Consider the following 17,600-nt stretch of genomic DNA (forward strand, 5'->3'; position numbering starts at 1 on the left):
TGCAAGAAGAGCTTGCTCAATTCGACAAGAATGAGGTTTGGACACTAGTACCTCATCCGGATGGTAAGAAAGTTACGGGTATTAAGTGGGTGTTCAAAAATAAATTAGGTGAGGATGGAAAAGTTGTTCGTAACAAGGCTAGATTAGTGGCCCAAGGTTACGATCAAGAAGAGGGTATAGATTTTTATGAGTCTTTTGCTCTGGTAGCAAGAATGGAAGCAATTAGGTTGCTTCTTGCCTATGCTGCCCATAAGGGTTTTAAAATATTTCAAATGGATGTGAAATATGATTTTTTTAATGGCTTTATTGGTAGAGAAGTGTATGTGGCTCAACCCCCCGGCTTTGAACATAAAGATTTTTCAAATCATGTTTTTAAACTCTCAAATGCCTTTTATGGCCTTAGGCAAGCTCCAAGAGCTTGGTATGAAAGACTTAGTCCCTTCCTATTGGAAAATCACTTTCAAAGGGGAACCACCGACACAACTTTATTCATTAAAGCATCTAATAATGATATTCTCCTAGTTCAAGTTTATGTAGATGATATTGTGTTTGGATCGGCCAATGAGTCCTTGTGTGAAGAGTTTGGAAAACTCATGACTAGTGAGTTTGAGATGAGTTTAATGGGAGAGCTAACTTTCTTTCTTGGCCTCCAAATTAAACAAACTCCTAGTGGTACCTTTATTCACCAAGGAAAGTATGCAAAGGAAATTATCAAAAAATTTGGCCTAGAAAGTTCCAAACCAATGGGAACACCTATGCATCCAAACACAAAACTTGAAAAGGATGATGATGGCAAAGATGTGGGTGAAACAAGGTATAGAGGAATGATAGGTTCACTCATGTACCTTACCTCCTCTAGACCGGACATTGTTCAAAGTGTGGGTGTATGCTCAAGGTTTCAATCTCACCCAAAAGAATCCCATCTTTCAGCCGTTAAGTGCATCATTAGATACATTAAGGGAACTAGTGATTATGGCTTGTGGTATCCTAAATCTGATGACTTTTCTGCAGTAGGGTTTTGTGATGCAGATTATGCGGGAGATAGAATGGATAGAAGGAGCACCTCCGGCATGTGTTGCTTCCTTGGAAGCTCATTCAACATGTGGTCAAGCAAAAAACAAGCCACAGTGGCTCTATCCACAGCTGAAGCTGAATATATTTCTGCATCTGCATGTTGTTCACAATTAATTTGGTTAAAAATGCAGTTGGAAGATTACAAATTAAAAATCAATAGTATACTCTTATTTTGTGATAATATGAGTGCTATAAACATCTCAAAAAATCCTGTTTTGCACTCAAGAACCAAGCACATTAAAATCAAATATCATTTCATTAGAGAACATGTACAAAATGGTACTATTGATATTCAATTTGTAAAATCTGAAGACTAACTTGCTGACATTTTTACAAAACTCCTCTGTGAAGACAGATTCTGCACTTTGAGAAAAAGTTTGGGAATAATTGATTTAAGTTCTATTGATAACTTGTGAAATTTTTGATGCTGCTCAGTTTTATCTCGTAGGAAAGTAGGAGATAAAAATCAGAGTGTGTTGGAAGGGCTATGATCAAGAGGGATACTGCGCAGAAATTAATTCATATGGGCCCCACTAAAATTCTTTGAATTCACTCTGACCGTTTTGTTAGTTTCTCTTTGTAAGTTGAACAAGCATCAAAATATAGCCAAAAGTGCCTCATCCAAGAACAATGTGTCTAACAAAAAGCAATTTAATCTTTATAGTAGCTACAACATATAAATAAAATGCAAAGCATCACATAGGTATTCAATCAAACATGTGGTGTGCAATGCAGAAATTCAGCATAATCAAGCAATTTTCAGCGGCATTCATTCCATAACAGCCATAATCCAACAGTTGCAACTTAACAAATATCTAATGAACTAATCCTAACCTATCTTAACCGCTTAAATCCACTAACAACATGCAAATTCTAACTACCTTCTTTTTTTCTTCTTTCTTCTTTCTTCTTTCTTCTTTTTGGGGAGTTGTTGGATACTTAACTACATTTATATTGCTAAAGTTTTTAAAGGGGAGAAATGAAATCCACAGCTAAAAACTACTCACTAATCTTTGGCTATATTGTATATGTAGATGTAGTAATTCTCCGTCAAAATAACAGAACTTAAAATATGACCTTCAACAACTTTCTCCCATTGATCATTTTGTGACATACCAATCTTGATCAACAACCAAAACAACTAACAACCTATTTTCTAGGACTGATTCCAAATTTCTTCCTCTCAACTTCACAATTGCTTAAAACAATATACATCAATAAGGAAAAACTTGAACAAAAACTACTAGAAACTAGAAGTATAACATAGCAAGATACAATAATAGCATGGCAATTAGGCAACGAAAAAAACTCAGCTAAATTAATAACAGCAGCAAAATTAATACTACCAACAGCATTTAGCATTAAGCAAGAAAAATTATCCTTCAGCAACAAACAACACTTGATTTGATTTTCATTTTTAGTATTCAGCAACAATCCTTACAAAACAGTAACAAGTAATCCCTAATCACACTAAACCTGAAATCAATAAAGTTAAACAAAAATTTCAATAATGATTTGATTTCTATTTTTAGCAGCAGCAAGAAAATTTCAACAAAAATTTCAGGAATAAAAAAAAGGAGCAACAACAAAAAATTAATTATTTAATTTTTCATTAATCCATTCACAGTTTCACATTCAAAAATCAACAACAGGGCATAAAAGGAAGAGAAGAACCAAAGAAGTGAAGGCAGTGCCGCTAACCTTCGACGGAAACATGGTAGGATGAGTTTGACCTTGGGTTCAGAGTGGATAGTGATATAGATTCACCAATTGGGGGGTGGGGGGGTGGGGTGGGTGCTAGGGGGAATGGTTGGGTATTAGGGGGAAGGGGTAGGTTTGGAAAGTGGATCGGACCATTTTTTACGTCAGTTCCTGATTGAACTGATTAGAACGGCCGATCCGGCCGATTTTCAGAATATTAATTATTGTTATAAAGGATCGGTTTTATTTTAGTTGGTTAAAAAATTTAAAAAAATTAGTTCACTTAAAACGTCCAATAATATAATAACACGTAGACGTTTTTACAAAAAGACATTTTTTTGTAACTTTATGGGAGCATCCCTTAAAATTTTGAATCACCCAAATAATTTGATTGGAAAAATAAATCATGAATGTTTGATTGATAGACATCCATATTACAACGTATATTTGATATCTTATAAAAAAGAGTAAAGTATCATTTATGTCCCCAACGTTTGGGGTAAGTCTCAAACCTATTCCTAACATTTTAAACGTCCTATTTATATCCCAAATGTTTGTAAATGTAGTCAATGTTGTCCTACCGTCAAAATGGTAAACATTTTGCTAACGCCGTTACCTACGTGGACGCTGAGGTTGTAATCCCAAAAGTTTAGAGAGACATGTCTGCCTCTTCGCGCCCATTATACCATTCACTGAAGGAAATACGAAACATTGAAGAAACAGAGCACCTCAACGCAAGTGTGTCCAGTCCGGTTCTCCTCACCACACACGTCTGACACTTCTTCGAGGGTTATCGCAGAGAGGGGCTGCAAGGTAGTTGGCGGGTTGCTGTTGCTTGTGTTGCATAAAAGATCACACCTTTGGTCTGGCGACAGAGAGGTTTCATTCGACAAGGTATGTACGAGGAAGAAATTTTGTTTCTTGGGTTTTTATTTAGTAGTTTGATGAAGAACAAAGGTCATATAGGAGATTGTTTACACTTTAGGGTTTATTTGAATTTATGTATTCCCAGAGAAATGTTCGTTGCGAATGTTAGTTAGGGCATGAGTTGACTTGTTTTTGGTGACTCAATCTGTGCTTACGAACTTACTAGTTTTACTATGCTGATCTGATGTAACAGGGTCTGCCGTTTAGGATGAGTTATTTTAGTGTGAAAGATTACCACCATGGAAGCTTTGGTCTTGAAGGAGGGCTTTTGAAGTATTTGGGTGGGGAGACAACTGTGATAGACTACTGTAATGAAGATGAGTGGAGTCTGATTGAGGTTTATGACATAGTGAGCAGACAAGGGTATTTGAAAAAAGACATTGCAGCAATGTGGTACAAATCACTGGATCAGAGTACAGAAGAAGGCTTAAGGATGCTGCGAACCGACAAAGATGCAATGGATATGGCTAATATTGGGGTTAGGGAGGATATGGTGGAGCTGTATGTAGTTCATAAAACTAGTGATATCCATGAAAAGGTTGAGGATGTACACATGTTAGGGAGTACTGAAACTACCATGCAGGAGCAGGCTGGTGGATCTAATGGGCCAGGCCCAATGGTAACATTTGAGGCCCATTCAGCAAGACCAGTGGAGGGGAATTCTGGCCCAAATGTGGAGGAAGAAAATGTGGGTGAGAAAGATGGAAAAGATGAATTAGATGAGGAAGAAGAGGGTAGTGATGGCAGTGAGGACGAGGACTATACTCCCAAGGGTGGTGTAGATGACAGTAGTAATTCATGGAGTTCTAATTCCAAAAATGGTTATTGCTCAGAAGATAGTGCTGCTGAGATTGTGTTTGGTGATAGTGATGATGAGAAGGAAGGGGCTGAGGGGTTAGTTGATGTCAACATCAGGGTAGGGGATACATTCGAGGTTGGCACAACTGAAACCCAAATAGATGCAGCAAAAGAGAGTAGGAGTGACAATGACAGAGGTAAGGAGAAGATTGCTGCAGGTTTAGGGGATGAGGAAGAAGGATATGAATCTGAAAATTTTTTTGATGTGCCTATTGTTGGTGATGATGAGGATGATAACAATGTTGCCAAGAGGTATCCTTTACACAAGCAGTTAAAGGACATGAGTGAGTACAAGTGGGAGATTGGAACTCTTTATGTATCAAGAGAGGAGTTTAAAGATTGTGCTACTGCCTATGCTGTACATACTGGGAGGGGTTTGAGGTTTGATAAGGTTGACCTTCGGAGAGTGAAGGTCACTTGCATAGAGGGTTGCAACTAGTTTGCCTACTGTGGGAAGATGAAGAATGAGCAAACATGGCAATTAACCAGCTGCCACAACAAGCATAACTGTTCTAGGGAGTTGAAAATTGGGATTATGCATGCAAAATGGTTGAGCAAGGTCTTTCTAAACAAAATTGCTGAGAATCCAAAGATAAAACTCTCCACACTAATGAAGAAAGCATACAGCAAGTGGAATGTAGAGCTGACTAAGTCTAAAGCTGCCCGGGTTAAACAGTTTGCTCTTGATGAGTTACAAGAAACGTACATAGAGCAGTATCGGAGGCTCTATGACTACTGTCATGAATTGCTGAGGTCTAACCCGGGTTCTACAGTGAAGTTGCAAGTGGAGAGACCACCAGAGTTTTCTTCTGAGAGACCAAAACCTGGTGTGGATTTAAGGCCAAAGTTTCAAAGACTCTATGTGTGCCTTGATGCATGTAAGAAGAGCTTCATGGTTTGCCGTCCAATAATTTGCCTTGACGGGTGCTTCATCAAGACACCATATGGAGGTCAGCTTCTCACCGCTATTGGCTGGGACCCGAACGACCAGATGTTGCCAATAGCCTATGCAGTGGTTGAAGCAGAGACGAAGGACACATGGACCTGGTTCCTTACCAATCTGTGTGATGACTTTGGCTATGACAAGATAAGGAGCTGCACCTTCATGTCTGACCAACAGAAGGTACTTATTTCTAAACTTAGTTTTAAGGAGCTATTTCATTGAACCTAGTATTAGTGTTAGTCTTGCTGCCCTAGTTATGCTGGTGTTTGAATTGTATGAGGATTAGTTTGTAGTGTATGCTGGTGTTTGAATTGTAGGAGGATTAGTTTGTAGTGTATGGGTTAGTGTCTAAATTGTACTGAGTTACTGAATTACTGCATTAACTATTACTTGTGGGTTTAGGGCTTAGTTCCAACCTTCGATGAGCTCATTCTCGGAGTGAATCATAGATTCTGTGTTAGACATCTTTACAGCAATTTCAGGAAGAGATTCCCAGGGCTGCAACTAAAACTGATGATGTGGAATGCTGCAAAGGCTACTTATTTACAAGAGTGGGAGAGGAGAATGGCTGAAATACAAAGTGTTGATAATGGAGCCTACAACCACCTGATGGAGATACCAACGAAATATTGGTGCCGGCACAAGTTTGGGACTTGGTCTAAGTGTGATACGTTGGTAAACAATATGTGTGAGGTATTTAACTTTGTGATTGTGGATGCAAGAGGGAAACCAATAGTCAGCATGCTTGAAGACATCAGAGTATACATAATGAGGCGTTGGGCTGATAATAGGGATCGGATAATTGAATGCCCAAGAGAGGTATTGCCCCGTATCAGGATTAAGGTTGAAAAACAAGTTGATGCAAGTGGTAAGTGGGTGAGCACTTATACTGGTTGTGACAAATATGAGGTAACAAGTATCCAGGGAGGCAAAGAGAAGTTCGTTGTTGATTTGAAGAATCATGAGTGTTCGTGCAGGAAGTTTCAACTATCCGGAATCCCCTGTGCTCATGCAATGACCTGCATCAGGAAGATGTGCTTCAACGTGGACAACTTTGTTGCAAACTGTTACAAGAAAGGAACCTACATTGACTGCTACCAACATGTGGTATATCCCTTGAATGGGCCCAACCTGTGGGAGAAGACACCATTTGATGACGTTTTGCCACCAATATACAGGAAACCCATTGGAAGGCCTAAACTGAAACGTAATAAAGCTGCAGATGAGAACCCAACTAGGGGAGGAGTGTCTCGCGAAGGGCAGAATCAGAAGTGCTCCTATTATTTTGCTAGAGGTCACAACAAATGGACCTATCTAAAGAAGCGCAAAGTAGCTGCAACTGCATCGGTAAGCACTGTTAGTTGATTTTGCGCTTGTTCATACTTCATTTTTTTAATTGCATTTAAAGATTATGATATGAGATTCTGGTATTGTGGCTATTTACTAGGCAAATAAAGTAGTTGGATCCACAAGAAGAGCTTCCAGAATCATCTCTAGCACTAGCACTATCTCAAGCACTATCTCCAGCCAGGGTTCTAAGCAATCCCAAGCTGCTTCAATGAAGACCACAGTCACAAGGCCAAAGAGAAAATCATCTGTCACTGATGTGAGTTCCCAACACTCTCAAGCTATTTTAAAAAAGGCTAAGTTGACTCCGTCCACCACAAATCTAAGGGTGCTGCCAAGCCCATCGAAGAACATCAGCAAATCCCACCAAAGCATGAAAAAAGATGTGACGACTATAATGTGTGCTGTTTTATGTTTTAAGGCTAATGTTTTATGAGTAAAGAATTTCTGGTTAGTATCTTTATAATGTCTGGAAACTAGTTTTAAGACAATAGTTTGTTATTGCAGACCATTATTGTGGAGCAAACTGTGTTCCTCTTGTTTTGTTATTTTACTTCCAATCTTTTGTGCTTGTATCCAATGACAGCTTTGTGGTTAATCATTAAGTAATATGTTACAAAAATGATTGTTCCCATCCTGTTGACTTGCTTGATTTAAATAGATTGCAAAACATAAAACTTCATTTCATTCAACTCTTTCACTGAAACAACATTGCATCTGCACAAAACCAGCCTTTCTTCAACCAAAACTCACAAAAACATCATTGCATTACAATATCATTGAGTTCAACAAAACAGCAACTAGTTCAACATCACTACTATTTCTAAGCCAACATACAGAACACAATTTATCTATCTAACAATTTTCTCCTATAACTCATCATAACCAACAACATCATTCTAGTGAAAGTCTCCCAAATTTGGTTGCTGTTGTTTTTTCAAACACCAATATCAGTGCAAGTGTCCATCCAACTAAAGCAACTCCCACTGCAACCATGAACCTGAACTCCACCATATCCAGTTTGCCCTTCAAATTTCTAACCTTCAATCTTAACCTAGAAACTTGTGAGCTTCCTCTGGTTCTGCCTATACAAAGTAGCCGCATTCTTCTCCAACCTAGAGAAAACATGAGATAGCCGAGTCACACTCATTGATGGTCAAAACTTATATCTCAACAACAAATAAAGACATGGCTAAAGCTCACCCCGAAGTTAACGCAACCCCAGAACCTCCACCCAAGATTTTCTGCCGTCGATGACGTTGCGAGCACAGGCCGTTCCCCACAGTAACAGGTTGTCCTCTTTCGACGTGCTAGGTTTCTACTTCGTGTGTCTTGTTTACTGCCTTGGGTCGCTTCAGATTGGCATGCTTCATGCTCCATCTTTTCTCACGCATACGGAATCGCCCTTCAGAGGCAGTGCAGCAGCAACGAGAAGCAAAGATTTGGGGACTAGGGTTTCGAAGAGGACCCTCTGCTTCACATTTATATTTTTTTTTTTAAAATTAAATAACGGTAACAACACATGCAGTGCTACCGTGTCACATAACGTCCACGTAGGCTACGCCGTTAACGAAATGTTTGCCATTTTAATGGTAGGACAACATTGATTACATTTAGAAACGTTTGGGATACAAATAGGACGTTTAAAACGTTAGGAATAAGTTTGAGACTTACATCAAACGTTGGGGACATAAATGATACTTTACTGTATAAAAAAATAGACTAGTAAATTATTTTGAAAGGGCTAGGTATATGTATGGTCTCAACAGAATTGACGTTAATCACATGCCCTAAATTTCAACCCTCTCTCTGCTACTATACCTTCTGCGCCGGTAACTCTCTCTTCTCAGTTCTCTCTTCTCTCTTCTCTCTCTGTGCTCTAATTTCTAAGCTGCAAGGTTTGTATGCAAATAGGAGAACATGGCAGAAGAGGAATCAAAACCATTGAACTTCATACCAGAGGTTATACTCAAGAAGCGAAAAAGCAACGAAGCATGGGCTCTCAGGAAAAAGGCTCAGTTAGAGCGCTCCAACTTCCAATCTAACAAGAGCAAGGACGCTACCATAAAAAAGCCCGAGGATTTCGTTATTCAATATCGCAACATGGTAACTCCTGTCTCTCTCTGTCTCTGCCAGAACTTGATTCATTCTATTTCTGAGTTGCGTGCTTTGTTGCTATAATCATGTGTAGGAGCTGGACCTTATTAGAGTGAAGCGCAGAGTAAAGAGGAAACTTCCACACCTCAACTCAGACTCCAAGTCCTTACTTGTCATTCGGATTCACGGGTCTGTACCTCTCTCTGTCTCTCCTTTTTGGTTATGTGAATACGACTTATCAAGTGTTTGTATCATTTTTAGGAAAAACGATATGCATCCGAAAACAAGAAAGAATTTGTACGGCTTGGGGTTGAGAAGAGTATTCAGTGCTGTCTTTTTGAAGCCATCAGATGGAGTGTTGGCCAAGTTGCAGAGGGTGGAACCATTTGTTACCTATGGGTATGACCAACATTTTTTTTTTTTAATTTGTTTTATATCTAGTTAACTATAAATATTTGTTATGAGGTGATTATGTTTTTAGCTGTCAGTGGCAGGGTAGCTTTATGGGGCTTCCATAAAATTTGAAGTTGGTTTCGTTTTTAGCTACGGAGTTGTATAAAATTAGGAGTTTGTTTTGTGTTGGTACTGGATTATTAGATTTGGAATTATCACTTCAAGTTAACTGCAGTTGGTTGTGTTGTATCTTCCATCCTGGGGCTGAAATATTTACTATTGTATTATTGTATAATATATAGTTTAGTATGTCTTGATATGAATAGAATTTTTTGCTTCAATTGTAGGCATAGCAAGGTCAAATGAGTTACTTGATAACTTATATACGACTATACATTATTTGGTGTTTCATATCTATTTGGTAGTTGCTTTTTTATGTTGAAGATATTTTGTAATGAAGATTTTTTTAACTATTATTATTCTACATCAGTTTTAGTTAATTATAAATTTATAAGTTGTTCTACTTTAACTTTAGACTTGAGAGCATGTAACTAAGCTACATTGCTTGTGAGTGAACCTAAGAGGCTCATTAGAGTCAGGACTACCTTATGTAAATAAAACTAGAGAAAGTTGATATGATGAATTTGATTGAAATTTCCATATGGGTGTTTTATGTATTGTTGATGTTAGATTGTTAGTTGGGCTTATCTGTGTTGGAGGAGAATATATCTTTAAATAATGGCTTAGTGTTTAGTCATATTACGTTGCATGAGGCCTGAGGGTATAGACTGGTAAGTAATGGTTTAGCGGATGATGTTAAAATTATTCTTGATTTCTTGAAAATCTGTTTCTTTTGTAGATACCCAAATCTTAAGAGCATAAAGGAGCTAATCTACAAGAAGGGGCACATGAAAATAGAGAAAAGGAAAGTTCCGTTGACAGATAATAACATTATTGAGCAGGTAATATATGGTGTTCCTGGTTTAACTGTGATTTCCCCCTTAATTGTATTTGCGATTCATATTCTTTTATTTGTAGGAATTAGGGAAGTATGGTATTGTATGCATAGAAGACATGGTGCATCAGATCTATAATGTTGGTCCACACTTTAAAGAAGTTATTCGACTTATGTGGCCCTTTGAACTCAACAAACCAGTAGGAGGGTTGACAGGATCAAAAACCCTTTTCAAGGATGGTGGAGACTCTGGAAATCGGGAGGATCTCATCAACGAATTAGTCTCTAAAATGAATTAACCTCGCTCATATATATTGTATCAAAATTTTGATCTTGTTTGTGATGCCCCCCAAATCTTGGCTTCAAGGATCTCATTTTCTAGTTACTATTGATATTGATGTTCTTTAGACAAATTAAGTTATGTTACTCTCTTTTCTTTTTTTGTGTGTGTTTCGATTACCAATTTTTTCCGTCTGAAGTGTTTCAATTTTAGAGAAGTAATGTATTACCGACGATATTTCAGTGTATTACGACAAATAGATATGAGCAAATGTAGAATTCATATTTAATGAAAAATGCTATTAGATTAATGCTGCTTCCCTCCTATCTTTTCTTTGTTCCTTATCAGATCTGCAAACTTAAATTTAACGAAATTCTCCGAGACCTTGGGCGAACTACATGAAATTGTTATACTTCGTCTTAGCTTTAGGCAAACTTTATACAATCCACCAGATTCACACAGAAAAATTAGTTATAAGCCTTCAAAGTTTAATATAATCATACAATAATAGACATATACATACATATATAGTTCACAACTTAAGTAACACTAATGGATTCAATTTTCTAGGGATTAATTTAGAATCTAACAGGAGAACAAGCTTGTGTTAATGTGGTGAAGCATTAAGGTTCATGAACTATATATGTGGCTTCAAATTAGGTAATAGATTAGAAATAAATTAAGCTGCGTCAAATTAGGTAATGGATTAGAAATAAAATAAGCTTGGAATGCTCATCTAAGTTTTTATTATTATTAATTGCTATTAATATTTTCAGTTAGTGTTGATGTTAGCTAAATGGATATTTGTACAAGATTTAAGATTACAAGTAATGTTTGGCATTACATTGTTTGTTTTTCACTAATAGGAACGAAAGTTCTTTGTTTCCCAATTAAATTGGGTGTCAAAGCTTCCCTAATGTATTTCCTCTTTCTAATCTGCTTAATCTTCTTAATCTTCTTCAGCTTTTTGGGATCAACAATTTGCTTTGCTTTTAGTCTCTCTTTCTCCAATCTCTCTTTCTTTCCATCAGTATAAGCATGAATTGCTTTGTCTCTCTTGTCGTCCGGTAACAAGGCCAATCTGGAAAATTTCTTGGGACTCACTACTTTGAATCTTGAGGTAATGTCCTTGAATGCTGGAACAAGGCCGCGCCTTATGAAGCATCCTTCAATGAGCCGCATGGAGTTTAGATCGGGGAGAGCCGGGGCATCTTTTAGCTCGAGATCCAAACAGAACGGCGAGGCTTTCAACCACATTCTTAGGGAGTGAGCCTTGGCTACAAGGACACCGTGTCTTGTCTTGCACGGAAGGAAAGGCGATCCCATTTCCCAAAGGCATGCCTTTAATGTGCTATTGAGTGATACCATGTTGTATTCTGCAGTTCCTGTTATAAGTACAACTGATTTCGGTGACTCTGGATCGCCTTGCAACGAGGCATCCTGCCATGATCATGAAATCGAAACGTCAAGGCAAGATACAAGACAATAAAGGAAACTAAGAATGATGAACATCTTTTTGTGATCACAACAGAAAAAACCATGTATTTAGGAATATGAACTGAGTGAAAATTCATAGATCATTTAGAAAGCAACTTTGAAGGGAAACAGAATTCACCTGCATGTGGTCAAGCCATAAAGTAAGACCAACTAGAGCTGAACCAGCAGATAGTTTTCTAAAATCAGCTCCCCAGTCTCTATCTGCGACTCTGAATTCAATAGAAGCACACAATAAGTAACCTAATAGAGCTTGTAATACTAATCTAGTAAAAGATTACAATTAAGACATACACTTAACTCTCAAAAGTTTATAAATATATCACAGTTGAGAACAATGGAAAGGACCTATGATACATACCGAAAGATATCATGGCAATAAATTCTTCTCTTGATTGCCAATTGGAAAACCCATGATGCAGTGGCCCGGAGTTCGAATGCCCACAACAGATCAACCAGAGCATTGACAAAGTTAAAAGCTGCATCGTCTTCAAGAGGTTCTAGTCTCTCCAGACATTGGTCCACCTCTGCAACACGTGACTCGGATTTTTCTCTTAGAAGCCTACAGAACAATTAGTATATATTAAGTTCACAGCTATGACAAATCAATCTGTATGGCTTCCTCTAAAAGACTAGAATGAAAAACAAAACTTTTGAATGAAAAAACAGCAGAGAATGTAACTAGCACCTGATTGGGAGATTAAATCCGGAAGCTTGGAGTGCATTTAAAAGATTAATGGCTTCATTTACTCCCTCGCACAAGCTCGCAGCTCTGATAAAGCACGTCCATATTCGATGGTCTGGTTCTATGGATGTTTCCTTCATCTCTGTGAGCTTCTCGATTCCAGCTTTATAATCTCCTTTTCTCAGATATGCATCAATAACAGAGCTGTAAGGTAGAGTATCAACAACCTGTCCAGATGCTGTCAAGTTTTTCAGGACTTTCTCCGCTTCTTCAGGCTGCCCCGATTGACCATAAGAAACCATAAGTAAATGCATGGTGGCAATAGTGGGCTCTATCCCAGCTTCTTTCATCATAGCCAGAAGACTTTCAGCTTTCCGATGATCCCCGGAAGTCCTATACATTTTCATCATTAAATGATAAAAAGAGCGGTCCATTTTATAACCATTCGATCGAAGCTCTTCAAAAAGTTCCTCTGCTTGTTCAACCAATTGTTGCTTACAAAATGCTGCTGTCAAGCTTCTGTATGTATCCGGCTTAGGTTCCACGCCAAGTCTTCTCATTTCATGCATCAGAGAGATACCTTCTTCTGCTCTATGGTCTCTGCAGTACATTATAATTAATGTATTATATGTTTCCTCATCTGGTTTAAGATCAGCATCTTGAATCTTTTGGTAGATTTTAGCCATGTTTTTAAAATCTTCAATTCCTAAATATAACTTCAATACAGAATTATAAATTTGAAGATCAGGCTTAAATCCTGCCTCTTCCATCTCACATAACATGGCTTCTACATCCCTTACTCTTTTGAACTTGCACATCAATCCAACCATAATTCTGTAGAGATGCATGGTCGGAAAATAACCAGCAGCTTTCATTCCATGGTACACTTTTTGCACCTCGAATAAGTTTCCAGCCTGTGCGAATGCTTCAAGCATCAAAAGAATAGAACTTTTACTCATCTTGAACCCCATGTCTTGCAGCTCTTGGATCACCACGTAAAGCTCATTCAGCCTCCGATCTACAATTAAAGCTTGTAACAGACCATTTATGGAATCTACAGTTGGCGAAGGACCGTCTCTCATCATTGTATTAAATATAGCTCTAGCGCGCTCATAACAGCCACTTAATGCATAAGCATGAATTAAAGCATTCCAGACCTTTCTATCCACTTTTGAACATCTTTGCCTAATACTTCCCACTAAACTTTCTGCCTTTTGCCATAACTTTAACTTCCCATATGTTTGAATGATAACAATATAAAGAGACGTGTTATCAACTACACTACCTTTGTTTTCAACATGATACAACAAGTGGTGGGCCGTCTCGGGTAATCCAATTCTACAGTAGACAGATACCATACCTTGGTAGAGATATTCAGATGGCACAACACCTCTGAACCTCATGTCACAAAAAATCTGAGAAGCTACATCGAATAGTTCATTCTGCATGCATTCCTGAATCAGAGATTCATACATTGTACAACTTCTGAATAAACCCATTCCTCCTTTACTTCTGTACTCCTCCAAGGCTGCATCAAGCTTTTTAGCCTTGCAAAGTATAATGATGAGTGCTTCAGTGATCATTTGAGTATCGTCTGGAGCATGACCTCTCAAGAATTCAAGTAGTTCACATGCTTCTGAATATCTAGCAGACGAGCTATATGAACCCAAAATAGATAAAAAATTCTCATGATCTAATTCATAGCCATTGCTGATAGAAAGTTTCAACATTTTAGCAGCATCATCATAACACCCTGCATTAACAAGAACGGATGAAATAACTTGTGGACTCATGCCACTGATTTCTTCCATATCTCTAATAACTCTATCAACAACATCACACATATTTTCTCTCACAAGCACTTTTAGCATGACCTCATAGAGGCCATCATCTGGTGTAAAGCCTTCGCGAATCATTTCCTTATACAGTGTCAAAGCCTTTTTAACCTCATTGAATCTAAGAAAGACATCCAACGTAACCGAGTATGCTAGACAATCAGCTTTGATTCCTGACCGACGCATGCAATTAAATGTACCTTCAGCCTCTACTTTCTTTCCAGCCTTTGCATAACCACAAATTAAAGCACTATATGTGTGCAAAGTAGGCTTAACTCCTGCATCCAACATCTCTGACATTACATTTGCAGCTTCGTCAATTTTATTTGCTTTTCCAAGTGAATCAATCAAAACAGTGTAGGTAACTGCATCAGGACTCCTACCAGAAGATTTCATGTCATTGTAAAGCTGTAGCGCCTGATCATGCTTCCCCTGCTTTCCATACATGTGTATAATAGTGTTGTATGTCATCTCATCCTTCCCAAACCCCACTTTTACCATTTCCTCATGAATATCCCTTACTTTTTCAACATTTCCCTCCTTTGAAAAAGCATACAACAGAGAATTATAAGTTACTGCATCAGGGAAAAACCCTTTAGATTCCAATTCTTTAAATAGTTGTTCAGCTTTCCTAGCAAACCCACATCTACCATATACCGAAATCATAGCATTATAAGTCCACAGGTCAGGTTGACAATGGTGGTTCTCCATATCCTTAAAAATCATAGTTGCCTCCTCCAAATTCGACTCTCTCGAGCAAGCACTAATAAGAGTATTATAAGTTATAATGTCTGGTCTAACACCAGACCTCCTAACTTCCTCTAAAAGCTGAAAAGCTAAATTAGGCACCATTGCACCAGATTTCATCCTGGCATTGATCAAAGTATTGAAACTCACCAGGTCCGGCTCGCACCCTCTTTTGCGCATTAAATCGAGCAGTTCCTTTACCTTGTTGAACCTGCCATTCCTGGCATAAACACCCATCATGGCATTGTACACTTGGACTGTATCCTCTATGGACGACTCAGCTCGAGTGAAGATTTCAACCGCCAACTCTTCTTGATTAGCCTTTCCCAGCACGGCTAAGATAGTCGCAAGCATCCTCGCATTCGGCGAGTACCAGTGCCTCAAATTCAACCACTCATAGACCTCAAGAGCTCTTTGCCAGCTTGCTTGCCCAACCCATTTTACCACAAAGCAAAAATCCGTGGGCGTCATCTGAACTTTTCGATCATCCAACACATCAGCCACGTACTCCTCAGGCTTCAATGCAAGAATCCTATCAGTCAAGTATTTCACTCTCTCCCTCCAATCCTTTGCTCTCTTCAGTGCCAATTTGTTCATCTTTTTTACCCTATTCCTGCTAGGTCTCCCCAATGTTTCTTGCGCTTCATCGCTCACACCCAAAGGCTCACCAGAATCTGGTCTCTCGGGTCCCTCTACGTGACTTTCTTCCATGGGAGAAGCAACGGGTAACTGGGTCTGTGCAGAAGGGTAAAGTTCGGAGAGCTTCAAGTGGGGCCATCTAATTGAAGGTGATGCTCTGCTATATGTAAACTTGGCACTCTCAACAGTGACACAATCACTGTCATTGCAAGGATTGGGTTCTGAAGAGAAATCGGTATCATTATCAATGATAGTAGCAGCAGAAGAAGAAGTTGAAGCTAGATAAGGAACAGTGGCAGTGTGCCTTGAAGGAAGGTTGGAAAAAGATGAAGACTTTTTTGAATCTCTTCGGCGGGGAAGTGAGGATGAGGAGGTTATGGGTGTAATGCTCAGCAGTGCCGAGCCCGACACAGACATGTTCCGGCACGAACAACTTTTGGTGGATGCTAAAGGAAGAAAAGAGATTTGCTTGCTTTGCCGTGTAATACAGCCCTTTTGCGGCGCCGAAGTGTATGTGTTCGAGAAAGAAAGGGAGATAAGAATAAGGAATAAGGTAGCGTTTGTTTTCATAGACAGGACATGCAGATATGGACAGCATATCTTTAAAAAGTGTTTGGAAGCAAAGATATGAACACTGAATATATTGTTTTTGGGGCATTTTTTTATACTTTTGTATCCACTCTTCTACGAATGACAATGATAGACACAAAATTTAGAAGAGGGACACAGACTGTTTTTATGAATTTTTTTCGTTCATGGTGCTATATTTTATTATTCTACTGTTATCCCTTTTTATTTTTTCTATTTTGCGTCTTTCTCAGAAAGTATTTTTTTTTATACTCATTTTCTATCTCTACATTCTTCTTCTTTCTCTTTTTTTTTTTCTCATGTATTCTCACCTTTTTATAGAAATTTTTATTGGATTGGATAATTCTTTTTTCTTATCGTTCTTACTTCAACATTATTTTAACTTTATATTATATTATTTGATTTGTAATAAAAATAATAACAAAAATAATTAGTTTTGAAACTTTTGAAAGATAAATATTATAAAGATAAAATTGATATTTAAAAATGCTAAAAAATAATTTATAAGTTGTAATTGATTTTATATAATTTAAAGAAAAATCAATTTTTTAAAAAGAAAAATAAAATTTTAGATAAAAAATTAATTTTCTAAATAAAAATAAATTTTTATGTGTACAAATTATTCTTTTTCATGTAAAGTTGGATTCTTTTTTTAAAACTGATATTGTATTTAAAATTAATTTAGCTTATTAACCTAAACGAAATTTTTTATTAATCAAATTGAGATTTATTTTTTTTGTTAATATTAACCATATGTATTCCTACATATTAATAATAAATTTAAAAAAAAATAATTATATTTATAAATTTTATTTTAATATAAATACTATTATATAATTTTTTATTAAAATTTTTGACTGTTTCAAATATTTTTTTCAAGTTCCCACTGTCTGTACTCTTACGTACTCTCATTCTTTATTAAATTAGTTTATACTAAAAAATTTGGAATTACATGGCTATTTTAGTCATTTTATATAATATTTTAGTCTTGTCCATATGTATCCAAACATAATACTGGACATTACATTAGTGTCCTA

General features: G+C 37.5%; 3 protein-coding genes and 1 pseudogene across 4 annotated transcripts; 3 read left to right on the forward strand and 1 right to left on the reverse strand.

Moving 5' to 3' along the window:
• The first annotated feature begins 3,910 nt into the window (after positions 1-3,910).
• On the forward strand, positions 3,911-5,725 carry LOC148563494 (uncharacterized; annotated as a pseudogene).
• Positions 5,726-6,244: 519 nt separating this feature from the next.
• Positions 6,245-7,286, forward strand: LOC107640272 (uncharacterized). Its single transcript, XM_016343811.2, has 2 exons — positions 6,245-6,850; positions 6,951-7,286. Exons 1-2 carry the CDS (start codon positions 6,245-6,247, stop codon positions 7,284-7,286), a joined length of 942 nt encoding a protein of 313 aa, XP_016199297.2.
• A 1,318-nt stretch (positions 7,287-8,604) lies between these two features.
• On the forward strand, positions 8,605-10,882 carry LOC107643159 (large ribosomal subunit protein uL30z). Of its 2 annotated transcripts, none has more exons than XM_016346735.3 (6): positions 8,605-8,682; positions 8,765-8,956; positions 9,042-9,136; positions 9,209-9,346; positions 10,200-10,302; positions 10,379-10,882. In XM_016346735.3, the coding sequence occupies exons 2-6, from the start codon at positions 8,771-8,773 to the stop codon at positions 10,592-10,594; spliced, it is 738 nt and encodes a 245-aa protein (XP_016202221.2). In that variant the 5' UTR covers positions 8,605-8,682; positions 8,765-8,770; the 3' UTR covers positions 10,595-10,882. The 2 variants fall into 2 exon arrangements, with proteins under 2 accessions (XP_016202221.2, XP_020978868.2); XM_021123209.2 differs by having other exon boundaries at positions 8,635-8,682; positions 8,749-8,956.
• A 496-nt stretch (positions 10,883-11,378) lies between these two features.
• LOC107640273 (pentatricopeptide repeat-containing protein At3g18110, chloroplastic-like) lies at positions 11,379-16,522 on the reverse strand. The gene is made up of 4 exons (XM_088487790.1): positions 12,758-16,522; positions 12,431-12,631; positions 12,191-12,281; positions 11,379-12,015 (listed from the first exon to the last, which is right to left on the reverse strand). The coding sequence occupies exons 1-4, from the start codon at positions 16,390-16,392 to the stop codon at positions 11,416-11,418; spliced, it is 4,527 nt and encodes a 1,508-aa protein (XP_088343916.1). The 5' UTR covers positions 16,393-16,522; the 3' UTR covers positions 11,379-11,415.
• Positions 16,523-17,600: the final 1,078 nt, after the last annotated feature.

This window comes from Arachis ipaensis, chromosome B5 (genome assembly GCF_059453495.1).
Source record: "Arachis ipaensis isolate K30076 ecotype BB chromosome B5, ASM5945349v1, whole genome shotgun sequence".
In the NCBI taxonomy this organism is placed as follows: Eukaryota; Viridiplantae; Streptophyta; class Magnoliopsida; order Fabales; family Fabaceae; genus Arachis; species Arachis ipaensis.

Coding starts and splice junctions, on each gene's coding strand:
- LOC107640273 (XM_088487790.1), bottom strand. CDS start 16,392: ATGTCTGTGTCGGGCTCGGCACTGCTGAGCATTACACCCATAACCTCC. Junction 12,632..12,757: donor GGATTTAATCTCCCAATCAG/GTGCTAGTTACA, acceptor ATTGTTCTGTAG/GCTTCTAAGAGAAAAATCCG. Junction 12,016..12,190: donor TATGGCTTGACCACATGCAG/GTGAATTCTGTT, acceptor TGATCATGGCAG/GATGCCTCGTTGCAAGGCGA.
- LOC107643159 (XM_016346735.3), top strand. CDS start 8,771: ATGGCAGAAGAGGAATCAAAACCATTGAACTTCATACCAGAGGTTATA. Junction 8,957..9,041: donor TTATTCAATATCGCAACATG/GTAACTCCTGTC, acceptor AATCATGTGTAG/GAGCTGGACCTTATTAGAGT. Junction 10,303..10,378: donor ATAATAACATTATTGAGCAG/GTAATATATGGT, acceptor TTTTATTTGTAG/GAATTAGGGAAGTATGGTAT.
- LOC107640272 (XM_016343811.2), top strand. CDS start 6,245: ATGCTTGAAGACATCAGAGTATACATAATGAGGCGTTGGGCTGATAAT. Junction 6,851..6,950: donor AAGTAGCTGCAACTGCATCG/GTAAGCACTGTT, acceptor GCTATTTACTAG/GCAAATAAAGTAGTTGGATC.